This window comes from Ceratotherium simum, chromosome 26, assembly GCF_057802395.1.
Source record: "Ceratotherium simum simum isolate JZ-2026a chromosome 26, ASM5780239v1, whole genome shotgun sequence".
Taxonomy (NCBI): domain Eukaryota; kingdom Metazoa; phylum Chordata; class Mammalia; order Perissodactyla; family Rhinocerotidae; genus Ceratotherium; species Ceratotherium simum.
The window spans coordinates 23,561,052-23,574,502 of NC_141925.1; the positions used below are offsets into that span (position 1 = coordinate 23,561,052).

The window sequence follows — 13,451 nt, forward strand, 5'->3', positions numbered from 1 at the left end:
TTTTGAACTTTTTATTTGGAAATAATTATAGACTCACTGAAGTTGTAAAAAAGATTTTGCAGAGAAGAGAAGAACAATAGAGAAAAATCAATGAAGCCAGAAGTTTTTTTGAAAGGATCAACAAAATTAACAAACCTTAGTAGGCTAAGTAAGAAAAAAAGGGAAAAGATCCAAATTACTAAAATCAGGCATGAAAGGGGATATTACTACCAACCTTACAGAAATAAAAAGGATTACAAGGGAACATTATGAACAATTTTATGCCAACAAATTAGATATCCTAGATGAAATGGACAAGTTCTTAGAAAGACGTAAGTTACCAAAACTGACTCAAGAAGAAATGGAAAATCTGAATAGACTTATAGCAAGTACAGAGATCGAATTAGTAATCAAAAAAAATTCCCACAAAGAAAAGCCCAGGACCAGATGGCTTCACTGGTGAATACTACCAAATATTTAAGGGGTTAACACCAATCCTTCCAAAATCTTCTAAACTGTAGAAGAAGAGAAAACAGTTCCCAACTCATTCTGTGAGGCCGGTGATACCAAACCCAAAGACATCACGAGAAAAGAAAACTACAGACCAATATCCTTTATGAATGTAGGCGTAAAAATCCTCAACAAAATGTTAGCGAATTGAATTTAGCAGTTTATAAAAAGATTTGTACATCAAGATCTAATGGAGTTTATCCCAGGAATGCAAGGGTTGTTCAACATGTGAAAATCAATCAATATAATACAACATATTAATAGAAGAAAGGGGAAAATAACCACATGATGTCTTAGTAGACACAGAAAAAGCATTTGACAAAATTCAACACCCTTTCATGATAAAAACAATCAATAAACCAAGAATAGAAGGAAGCATCCTCAACCTGATAAAGGGCATCTGTGAAAACCCACAGCTAACATCATACTTAACAGTAAAAGACTGAAGGCTTTCCCCTTCAGATCAGGAACAAGACAAGAATGCCTGCTTACACCACTTCTATTCAATATTGTCCTGGAGATTCTACCCAGGGCAGTTAAGCAACAAAATGAAGCAAAATGTTGGAAAGGAAGAATTAGAACTGAACTTGCAGGTGATATGCTCTTATATATAGAAAATCCTAAAGAATCTACAAAAATTACTGGTAAAGCTAAAATCAAGTTCAGTAAGTTTACAGGATAAAAGATTAATATACAAAAATTGGTTATATTACTATACACTAACAATGAACAATCTAAAAAGGAAATTTAGGGGCAAGTCCCGTGACGCAGAGGTTAAGTGCTCGCGCTCCTCTTCGGCGGCCCAGGGTTCGCAGGTTCGGATCCCGGGCGCGCACCAACGCATCGCTTGTCAAGCCATGTGTGGCGGCATCCCATATAAAGTAGAGGAAGATGGGCACGGGTGTTAGCCCAGGGCCAGTCTTCCTCAGCAAAAAGAGGAGGACTGGCAACGGATGTTAGCTCAGAGCTAATCTTCCTCACAAAAAAAAATAAATATGGAGGAAATTTGAAAAATAGTTCTGTTATAATAGCATCAAAAAAATGAAATACTTAAGAGTAAATTTCACCAGAGAAGTGGAAGACTTGTACACTGAGAAGGACAAAATATTGTGGAAAGAATTAAAGAAGACCTAAATAAATGAAAAGATATCTGTGTTCATGGATTGGAAGAGTTAATACTGTTACTATGTCAGTGTTCCCTAGATTATCCACAGATTCAGTGCAATCCTATCACAATTCCAACTGCCTTTTTTGTGGAAATTGACAAGCTGATTCTAAAACATTATATGTAAGTTCACAGGACCCAAATAGCAAAACAATGTTGGAAAAGAAGAACAAAGTTGGAGAACTCACATTTCCCAATTTCAAAACTTACTACCAAGCTATAGTGATCAAGCCTGTGTGGTACTGGCATAGGGACAGACATATAGATCAATGGAATAGAATTGAGAATCCAGAAATAGACCCATACATCTATAGTCAATTGATATTCAACAAGGATGCCAATACCATTCAATGGGGAAAGAATTGTTTTTCTCAACAATTGGTATTGAGACAACTGGATTTCCACATGCAAGAGAATGAAGTTGGACTCCTACCTCACACCATATACAAAAACTAACTCAGTGGATCAAAGATCTTAAAACTTATATAGTTTTAACACTATAAAATGCTTAAAAGAAAACATAGGTGTAAATCTTTATAGCCTTGAATTTGCCAAGAGAATTGAAAATATACATTCACACAAAAACTTAGTTTTAGTCTTAGTTATGATACCCAAAGCACAAGCAACAAAAGAAAAAATAAGTAAATTAGACTTCATCAAAATTAAAAACATTTTTGCTTCAAAGGACATTATCAAGAAAGTGAAAAGGCAACCTACAAAATAGGAGAAAATATTTGCAAATCATATATGTTATAAGGATCTAGTATCCAGAATATGTAAAGAAAAGAACTCTTAAACTCAACGACAAAAAGACAACCCACTGAAAATATGGCCAAAGTACTTTGAATAGACATTTCTCCAAAGAAGATATACAAATGGCCAACAAGCACATGAAAAGATGCTCGACATCATTAGTCATTAGGGAAATGCAAATCAAAACCACGAAGACATATCACTTCACCCACCAGGACGTTATAATTTTTTTAAAAAGGGAAAAAGTATTGGTGAACATGTGGAAAAACTGGAACCCTCACACCTTGCTGGTGGGAATGTAAAAGTAAAATGGTATTGCAATTGTGGCAAACAGTTTGGCAGTTCCTCAAAAACCCTCATATGTAGAGTTACCATAGGACTTAGCAATTCCACTCCTAGGTATACACCCAAGAGAATTGAAAATACATGTTCACACAAAAACTTGTACACAAGTGTTCATAGCAGCATTATTCGTAATAGTCAAAAGGTGAAAACAACCCAAATGTCCATCAACTGATGAATGGATAAAGAAAATGCGATATATCCATACGGTGGAGTGTTATTCACCCATAAAAAGAAATGAAGTACTGATACATGCTACAACATGGATAAACTTTGAAAACATTATGCAAAGTAAAAGAAGCCAGACACAGAAGGCAACGTATTGTATGATTCCATTTATATGAAATGTCCAGAATAGGCAAATACATAGAGTCAGAAAGTAGATTAGTGGATGCCAGGGGCTGGGGGAAGGTGAGAACGGGGAGTGACCGCTAAAGGGTACAGGGTTTCTTTTTGGGGTGATAAAAAATATGCTGGAAAAAGATAATGGTGATGATTGCACAACTTTTTGAATATATTAAAAAACCACTGAATTGTACACTATAAAATGATGATTTTATATACATGAATTATATCTCACTTTAAAAAAAAAAGTACAGAAAGGTCCCATGTGCCCTTGCGCAGCTTCCCCCAATGGTAACATCCTGTATAACCATAGTACATTATTAAACCAGGAAATGGACATTAGTATGCTGTGCACTTTTGTGCACTCGTTTGTGTGTATAAGTTCTATGCAGTTTTATCACATGTGTAGATTTGTGTAACCACCACCACATCAAGATACAGAACAATCTTATCACTGCAAAAGAATTCCTCTTGCAACCCTTTATAGCCACACCCATCCCTAAGATTGGTAACCACTGATCTGTTCTCTATACTTTTTGTCATTTCGAGAATGCTGTATAAGTGGAATCATACTGTATGTAACCTTTTTGAGACTGACTTTTTTCACTCAGTATAATGCCTTTGACATCCATTTAAAGTGTTGTGTGTATCAATAGTTTGTTCCTTTTTTTTTTTTTTTTTTTTGGTGAGGAAGCCAGCCCTGAGCTAACATCTTGCCAATCCTCCTCTTTTTGCTGAGGAAGATTGGCCCTGGGCTAACATCCGTGCCCATCTTCCTCTACTTTATAGGTGGGACGCCTGCCACAGCATGGCTTAATAAGCGGTGCGTAGGTCCACGCCCAAGATCTGAACTTGTGAACCCCAGGCCACTGAAGCAGAGCATGGGAACTTAACCACTATGCCACTGGGCCGGCCCCCTAGTTTGTTCCTTTTTAATGTGATAATTTATTAAATTGGGGCTACTTCTGAGGGCAGTCCAGCATCTGCCTGGGGGTGAGTTGGTCGGTGTTAGGCTGATGCTGGAAGAGGACATCACCTTTGTTAGAAGTTAGAAAGTTCCCTCCTGAGAGGGGCCTTCTCTGACCATCCATTCTAAAGTTGTCCTTCCATTGGCCATTAATAATTCTCTCTTATTTTCTTCATCGAATTTATCCCTGCTTGATTTTTTCCTTGGCAGTTTTGCTTGCTTGCCTTCCCTACTACCACAGAGCTGGGACCTGGGGGGCCAGACTCCCCCGCCATTCCTGCGTCTAGCTCCACACCTGCCCCACGGGAGGGACTCAGTATTTGTTGGGCAAGTGGGTAGCAGATGCTGTCGGTGCCCCCCCAGCCCCTTGCCCTTCCCACTTCAGTGCATGCTGGCTGCTCTCCCCACTGCCAGCACCCGTCTTTCTCCGATGGAGGATTTTATTTCTGGCCTCCAGGGCCCACTTTGCCTCCCCCGCAGCAGGCCATAAGTGGTGGGGAACTGAGCCCCCAGGAGCAGCCCACAACCTAGGCTGATGGGAATTGGGGTAGGAATACCCCAGATCCCTTGTCCCGCGGGTGGAGTCCCTCTGAGGCATGTTCCACACTGGCTGCCAGATTCCCTGGTGGCATTGTGCTCCAGGCGCCCACAGGAGGGTCAAGCTTGGTAACACACTCTTTATAGCATGCCTCTCCTCCCCTCACTTCCCCGTGCTCCAACTGGAGTTTCCTTCGCTGTCTAAATCAACTCCTTATGCTCGAATCCTTCCCTGGGGTCTGCTTCTGGGGGGATCCAAACTAAGACAGAATGAATTAATGAATTACAAACCTGGGTTTAAATTCTCACTCTGCTGCTGGGGCAAACCACACCCTTGCTGAGCTCTGGTCTTCCTTCCGTGACATGTTACAGCAATACTCACCCCCCAGGGCTGTGAGAGAACCAAGTGCAGCGCGGAGGTGTCCTGATTCTCGTTCTGCCATCTTTGTTACCACCTGCGATGGGCAGGCACAGCAGGTGCTCTGCCTGCTGGCATGGCACTTGGGGGTTTGCCCAGCATGCCCTGGGTCAGCCGTCGGCGGTTTCCCGTCGGCCTTTCTCTCAGAGACTCTGTCTGTGTGAAGGAAACATCAGAAGCTCGGTTGCTAATGAGGCGCTGAGTTGCCTGCAGGTTGACGTTCTTTGACTTGGAACACCACGATTCCCACTTAGCCCTCCTGTTATCCCTCCTGCTGACAGAAATGTGGTGGGAAATCAATTACAGCCTCCTCTCCTGCGTCCAAGGGTCAGCTTTCAGTCTCTTCCTTTGTCAAGCAGCCACAGTGACCTATTTTAGGCCCCAACTTGGGGAAGGAACGAGACTCCCCCGCTGGATTCTGAGATGTGGTATCCTGACCCCTGGCAGCTGCCCAGAGCACTAAAAGTTCTCGCAGAGCTTGAGAAAGTTGCCAGGGTAAGTCAGAACCCCTTGAACTCATCTCTCCCCCTTAACAAAAGCCACCTCCTTCCTCCTGAAAGGCGCCGTTGTCACTGGAACAAGCCACCTTTGTTCTCCCTCGCAGCTGGAGCCTGGGCCTCGAGTCTCCTGGGGGCCAGTAAAACCCCGTCAGCCAATCTCCTCCTTCCCTGGCTCTGTCCAGTAGCAGGCACAGTCCGGTGGCAGGAGTCTGTTGAGATGTTCTCAAATACAGGGAGATGCTCCTTTTAGATAAAAGGACAACTTCAGCCAGTGTCAGAGGTGTGGTGGTTGCTTATTGGCAGGTGGAACTTGCTGCAACTGTTCAGCCCCTAAGCAGGGACCCTAAACTCAAATGCCTGCAGGGGCCAGTCAGAGGCATAACCGGGGAAGTAAAGGGGGTGTAAAACAGTAGGGAGTGGTGGGGACTGGGGCACTGGAGAGCACTGGCCATGGCCACGGCAGTGGTGCACTCAGCTCCAGCCAACAGCTGTCAGGGACCCCATGTTGCCACGTCTTCTAAGTCTACAGACAAGATGGAAATCTAGCTCTGGAGGGGGAGGGGAAAGCTCCCCATCTTTAAGTGTTGGCAATGAATTTTTTTTTTTTTTTTGTGAGGAGATCAGCCCTGTGCTAACATCTGCCAATCCTCCTCTTTTTTCGCTGAGGAAGACTGGCCCTGAGCTAACATCCGTGCCCATCCTCCTCCACTTTATATGGGACGCCGCCACAGCATGGGCTAACAAGCGGTGCCTTGGTGCGCGCCCGGGATCCAAACTGGTGAACCCCGGGCCACCTCAGCGGAGCGTGCACACTTAACCGCTTGCACCACTGGGCCAGCCCGTGAATTATTTTTTTTTTAACGGCACCTTGTGAGCCAAACAAAATAGCTCTGCGGGCCGGATCAGTTTACAGTCTCTCCTCTAAAGTTTCAATGAGAGAACAGATGTTAGGAGGCAAATTTCATTTATCCATTCATTTACTCCTTCGACAAAGATTCTTTGGCATTTACCATGTGCCTAGCTAGGAGCTGTGCTGAATGCTAAGGGTTCTGGAATGAATTAGACATGGCCGCTTCCCTTAAAGGGCTACAACTGAGTGGGGGGTGACGTGGACGTGAAAACAGGTAATCGTGGGACACTGAGGAGAGGCTAACGTCAGGTGGTGCAGGGAACCGTGGGCGCCTGGAGGAGAGAGTATGTCGAGGGAAGGGGTGACAGTGGGGGTGACAGCACGTTTGGGCTGAATTTCCCAGGGTAAGAAGGGCAGGAAGAATATTGCACACAGAGGCCCACCCCTGCAAAGGCACAGAGGCCCACCCCTGCAAAGGCACAGAGGCCAAGCCAGCGTGGAGATGTTTGGGAGCAGCTGGGAGCTTTGTCCAGACAGAGGAGAAGGGGTAACCGATGAGACAGGAGAGAAGGCAACTAGAGCTGAAAAAAGTCCCCTGATTTGGCTTTTCCATCTGCATCCAAAGCACTCACTGCCTGAAATTTTCTTGGTGCAAATGAAAATGACAGCGAGGCTTCCCTGCGCCTCTGACCCTCTGGCCTTGAGTGGGCCCTGGCAGCCTCGCCGGCGGGCGGAAACTGCACACTGGGGTCCTGAGGCTTGGAAACCCTGAAAGGGAGCGGAATCAATCCCGAGGCTCAGTGCCAAGGCCCCGTCCCAATGAACGCCTGAGCCAGTTTCTTTCTTTTCTATTTTTAAATTTTTAAAATTCTACAGGGCTTTACAAAAGAAAATCGAAGCCTCTGTTTGCCGGGTTAATCCAATAGCGCAAGTGGCGGCTCTTTCCCCGTGCTTCCCTCCAGTCCCTCCCCACCCCAGTGCTCTCCTCAAAGCCGATTAAGTTGATCAAAAGAAAGCCCACTGCATTTTAAATTCAGTCTCGATGGCAGAGCAGAGGGGCACAAGGGGCAAATTTGTGGCAAGGACGAGAGTCAGTGCCTGCTGCAAAGTGCAGTCCAGGCCGGTGAGGTCTAGGACCCCGCCCCGATTGTGTCGAGAAGGCGGCCTGACTCCCGCCCTCGGCCGTGGCCTGGTTGTCCTAGTCACTGCCCGTTGACTTGGGGGAGAGGCAGGAACGTGCCGACACCTTCCTTCTCTTGCTGGCGTTTCAGAGCAAGAAAGACGCTTCCTTGTGGACGTGCCCCTTCCACCCGCCGCTCCAGCTCTTCTTTGTTCTTCGCAACACGAGGCAGCTGCGCGACTTTGGTCTGGCCGAGATCACGGTTTGGAATTACTGGACGGCTGACGGCGTAAGTAAGGGGCTCTGAGTCCTCGCCGGGCGTTTGGTTGAGGGAAGCACTTAGCGCTGTCTGATAGCCTGATTCCTGAAGTTGCGAAAAGGGTGCAAGGAGGCGCTGCTGCCCTTCCTCATGGAGTAGCAGGTGCCCGCTGGGGGACTTCACACTGCACTGTCGGAGCCTCCAGGGGCACAGCCTCTGCTGGAGAGGCTGGGAAGTGAAGTCAGGCCACCCTTTGGGGGACCTGGAAAAACAGGAACTGAGACTCAATTTTAACCTATAAGGAAACACACACACACAGAGTTTATGTAACGAGCCCCAAGTCACACAGCCAGTAAGCATCAGAGTGAGAATCTGAAACCGTGCAGTCAGATTCCAGGCCCATTCGCTTAGCCAGCACTTCTCAAACTTTAATCCGTGACAACGCACCTGGGATCTTGCTAAAATGCAGGTTCTAATACAGCAGGTCTAGGGCAGGGCCCATGATTCTGCGTGTCTAACCAGCTCCCACGTGTGCCAGCACTCCTGGTGTGTGGAGCCCGCTCTCAACAGTCTTAACCTGCGTGCTGGTCTGCCCCTCTCATATCAGAAGCCCTCTCCTCCTTTCTCCTCTCACACCACTTCCTACACCCAGGCCCGCATCCTTTCTTTCTTCTCTGGACTATTGCATTTTTTACTGCATTCAGCATTTAGTATTGAGCACGTACTAGGTGCCACCAGGCTTCATGATCAGTTCTGAGGGTGCTGATATAAAAGGCACAGTCCGTGTTCTGGAGGTACTCCTCATCTAAGAGCTGGCAGACAAGGAAACGTAGAAATAGAATGCAGTGTGATGAAGGCCTTGATAAAAGTGAGCCCAGAGCGCCAAGGGTTTCAGACGGAAGCCCCAGGGACTCAGCAGGGAACTCAGTGGATGAGGCAGGACAGGACTTCCTCAGCCCGTCTTGTTTTCCCTCTTGTGATAGACGTGGGGATGAGAACGGTTCTATCTACTTTTGAATCCGCCATAAGGGAAGGGGGTGTACGAACGAGAGGAGACATGGGAACTGGTCCTCAGCCTCAGTCTTGTTAGAGAGACGCTAGGGTGTGGTGGGGACTGTGGCAGAATGGCAAGCACGTGCCCCAGGTAAAGGGAAGGCCCCTTTTCCGCTTCAACTAACAGTTGCTCTGTAGGAATGCTCGTCAGTGCCGCTAGATCTGAACATTCCCAGGGAGCTGGGAATCTGGATTTTGCTCTGAGCCTTTCTGGTTTGTAAATGTTGATGGCTAAGTTAAATTCTTTTCAAACCACCATACAGTTCAAACCGAACTCGTCTTTGGGCTGGAGCCAGTCTGCCCCAGACTGCAACCACTGGAGCGTGGAGGAGAGAGCCTGCCTCAGGCTGGGAGAGGTCACAGAGGGTCCTTGAAGGAGCATACGCCTGAGCTGTAGTGGAAAGAGACTGTAGCACTGAGCAGAGGCAGAAAAGGAGGAAGGGCATCCCAGGTGGAGGGAACTGCATGTGCAAAGGCACAGAGGTGTGGAAGAGTACCGCCTCTTAATTGCTCTCCCTGACCCTAGGCCCAGGCCTCCAGTCTGTTTCCATCAGCCACTGGGGGGGTCTGATCATGAGCCTCTGCTGCTTCAAACCCTCGGAGGCTCCCCTTGATCCAGAGACTCCGGGTCAGACCCCTGAGTGTGGCATCAGAGCCCCTGACTCCCTGTGCCCCAGGGCCAGCCTCTCTCTCGTCAGCACCCGCCCCTTGCTCACACCACCCTCCAGAGTGTCAGCTGCCTGTGGCTCTCCACCACCCTCCATGGTAGTCACACCTTTGGTCCCTGGCCCCTCCCATCTCGCGCAATTCAAAATGTCGGCCTCGGCCTCAAATTCCTGGAAACCCCAGACATGGCTTTCTCCAGGAAGCCAGCCCTGACCCTTGCACTGATTCTGGACCTCTGAATATGTTCCGTCACCCCTGTACCGGGAATGACACTTGCCTCCCCCACAGCACAGTGGGCCTCTTGGGAGCAGGGCCTGAGTCGTCTCCACCACTGCCCTATTCAAAGCAGAAAGACATGGTTGTCAAATGAATGAGTTCCTTCCTTCCCCAAGAACCTGTAAGCAGTTGTCTTATCCTCTCTCCAGCCGAGAGACTAAGAGAGGTGAGGGCGCTCACAGCTCATCCAGCAGGTTAAAGGCAGACCGGGAATCAACCGGGAGAGTCCATGCCCCCTCCCTGCTTCCCATCTTCCCTTCCTGTGCTTCTCCCACCCACCCACCTAGCCATCCAGCTACCTAGTAAACATCTCTAGGCTCTGCGGATCTGGAGGCTAATGTGGCAGACACGGTCCTGGCCAGCTCTGCTCATGGACGATGCTGCCTCAGAGAAGTAACAAAAACTGTCTCTGATTTCTGTTTTTTGAGATTTTTTAAACAAATGCCTAAAGTTTAAATTTGAGAAAAAGTCCAAACCGCTGGAATAAGTGAGGAAGTTTCTGTGGGCGTGCCAGCCTCCCCTCCCCATTGCCGGCCCTGGCCCCTGTGTGCTCAGGGCTGACCCCCGGGCCCGGAAGCAGCCCTGGGCAGCCGCAGTGCACTCCCGGCGTGCAGGGCTACGTCCTCTCCTTCCTGAGTCCACCCGGCCCTTCCTGGCAGGTAGTCATCAGCATCTTCTGGAATGGGTGAGGAAACAGTGCTGGCTGCCTGAGCCCGTGCCCTGTAGCTCGGCCCTGTCATTGAATATATCTCAGGCCAGGAAAAGCAGATTTGATGTGCTGGATTACAAAGAAGATAAGCTTCAGCTCTTTAGCCGAGACCCTCCTTTAACCTGCACCCAGCCTTGCGTGTGTGCTGAGAATAAAAGAGGAGGAGGAAGGCAGGGTGTCGTTGCAGGTGCCATGGGAGCCTTTGGCTGCAGGGACTAGAGACTCGAGGTCTTTCTACATTCAGAGCGGAGGGTGGAGGGCTGCAGTGCTGGACAGGGGCACGCTTATGTCACGCACACCCATCTGTTGCCAGAATTTACCCGGGGCAGAAGGCGCACACAAATGCAGCTGCAGGTCGGTGTGATTTAAGAGTCTCCAGAGAATGCTACTACTGTGTGTTTTAGAGGAGATAAAATGAGAGTTTATAGGAAATATAGCTCAGCCTGGTCGACACGGCTTGTTAATACAGTGTTTTGTGTATGGGAATCCGAGGAAGAAAAGTTAAATGTGGGCAGCTAATCCAACCACAGCTTATTTAGAACAGAAGAAAAGAAGGTGCCAGAAAAAGAGGAGTCTCTTTTATTGGAAAATATGCTGGCTGTTAAATCCTCAGTCTAACTTTTATGGGCTCCTTTCCCCCTCATTAGATGATGTGGTGAGTGGGAGCCAGCCCAGAGGAGAGGGACAGCAGGGGAAAGTAAGGACACACAGGCACACGGAAGGCAGCAGGCAGATGTCTGTCCTTGTCACAGCCGCCATTTATCCAGTGCTGCGTGTATCAGGCTGACGTGAGGCACCCAGTAAATGTAACTGAACAAATGAGTCATCTCAGTTAACCCCCTAGCCATCCTACAAGGTGGGTGGTATCAGTCCCCACCTCGTAGATGAAGAAGCTAGGGATTAGAACAGCAAGGTCCTATGGGGCAGATAGACTGCGTCTCTTTTGCCAACTCTGCTTGGAAATGGCTGCCTGGAGTGCTGTCTTAGAAGGATCTGGAACCTTCCTTCTGGTTCGTCAAGAAAAGGGTGTGTGATTGATCAGTGATGTCTGCCTTGGGCTCGGGATGAGGACGTGATAATATGTTTGTCACATTTTTTGATGTTCCCCGGATTAAATGACTTGCCCAGCTAGCAAGCTGTAAGGGACAGAGCTGGGAAAGGAATGTGAATTCTGTTGGTTTCTCTCAGCCCTACTTTCCCCTGCAGAGCGACATCTGTTGAGAGGAAGGAACCAGTAGTCTCATTCTATAGTGGGTAATAACCCGTCCAAAAGCGGACTTGCTGCAGCTCCCCAGGGTCCATCTGTTTTCCTGTGTAAGACGCGTATTACTTATCTGCTATGTGGTACCACCCTTCAGTAAAAACAGGCACACCGTTACCATCTTACCCAGAACATCACCATGCAGATGCCACCCCCAGCCTGGTCACAAAAGCCAGCGAAGCAGGACAGGCACTGAGGGGCATAGTTTGTACACGGAAATTGTGCTCATTAAGTAGTTTTTGAATGAATGAATGAATGAATGTTAGATTTCTGCGGTGGTGTATTTCTGACATGCCATGACAGTCTAGGCCAGCACTGCCCAATAGAGCTTTCTGTGATGATATTAGTGTGCTATATCTGCCCAGTCCAGTACAGTAGCAACTAGGCACAGGTGGCTATTGAGAACGTGAAATGTGGCTAGCACAGCTGAGAAACGGCATTTTATTTTATTATTTTTAATTGAGATACATAACATTGTATTAGTTTTAGATGTACAATGTGATGATTTGATATATGTATATACTGCAGGTGATGACCACAGTAAGTTTAGTAAACATTCATCACCAAACAGTTGCAAGTTTTTTTTCTTGTGATGAGAACTACTCTCTTAGCAACTTTCAAATATGCAATACAGTATTACTGCCAACTATAGTCACCATGCTGTACATTACAGCCCCAGGACTTAGTTATCTTATTACTGGAAGTTTGTACTTTTTGTCCCACTTCCCACCTCTGGCAACCACCAGTCTGTTCTCTGTATCTGTGAGTTCAGGTTTTTTAGGTTCCACATATATGTGATACCATACAATATTTGTCTGTCTCTGTCTGACTTATCTCACTTAGCATAATGCCCTCAAGGTCCATCCATGTTGTCACAAATGGCAGGATTTCCTTCTCTTTTATGGCCGAGTAACATTCCATTGTATATACACCACATTTTCTTTACCCATTCGTTTATCAATGGACCCTTAGGTTGCTTCCATGTCTTAGCTATTGTAAATAATGCTGCAGTGAACATGGGGTGCGGATATCTTTTCAGTATAGTTATTTAGTTTCCTTCAGATAAATACCCAGGTGTGGAATTGCTGGATCATATAGTAGTTCTATTGCTAATTTTCTGAGGAACCTCCATACTATTTTCCATAGTGGGTGCACCAATTTACACTCCCACCAACAGTGCACGAGGGTTCCCTTTTCTCCACATCCTTACAAACACTTATTTATTGTGAGAAACTATGTTTTAAATTTTATTTCATTTTAATTTTAATGTAGGTAGCCCCATGGAGCTGGTAACTAGGTACTGGACCGCCCAGGTCTTGGTGCTCAGGGTACTGTGGTGAACAAATAGACAAGGGCCTGTCCACACAGCCCTGTCCCTTCTCCTGGGGAAGGGACAGTAAACCAGGCCACAAAGGAATCACATAATTTCACGTAATGCTAAGTATTCTGAAGATGACAAAATCGAGTAATGGGGGAAGGAGGCGGGGCTGTGTTGAACAAGGTGGTCAGAGGCCTTCCCTCAGGTGAATATAGAGAAGGAGCTGCCCCGGAGATAGCTGTGGGAAGAGCATTTGGCAGGGGGTGGGGTGGGGTGGGGTGGGGGGGGATCACAGCAAGAGCAAAGGCCCCGGGGCAGGAACATGCTCAGGGCTTCCAGGCAGTAGTTTAGGCATTGGCGGGACCTGGGGAACAAAGGAGAGTGTAAGGGCTTCCAAAGGTAGGCGGGAGCCAGGTCACGTGG

At 47.3% G+C, this 13,451-nt stretch overlaps 1 protein-coding gene across 7 annotated transcripts in view; it reads left to right on the top strand.

Moving 5' to 3' along the window:
• KATNIP (katanin interacting protein) overlaps positions 1-13,451 on the top strand; it is a 191,521-nt gene that overhangs the window by 127,360 nt on the left and 50,710 nt on the right. For 6 of the 7 annotated variants that reach the window (XM_014794589.2, XM_087417181.1, XM_014794590.2 and 3 more), the window contains one exon: positions 7,638-7,775. The exons of the other annotated variant lie outside the window; for it this stretch is intronic. In XM_014794589.2, coding sequence (XP_014650075.1) covers positions 7,638-7,775 — 138 coding nt within the window. The remainder of the gene's footprint in view (positions 1-7,637; positions 7,776-13,451) is intronic. 7 annotated transcript variants of the gene reach the window in all.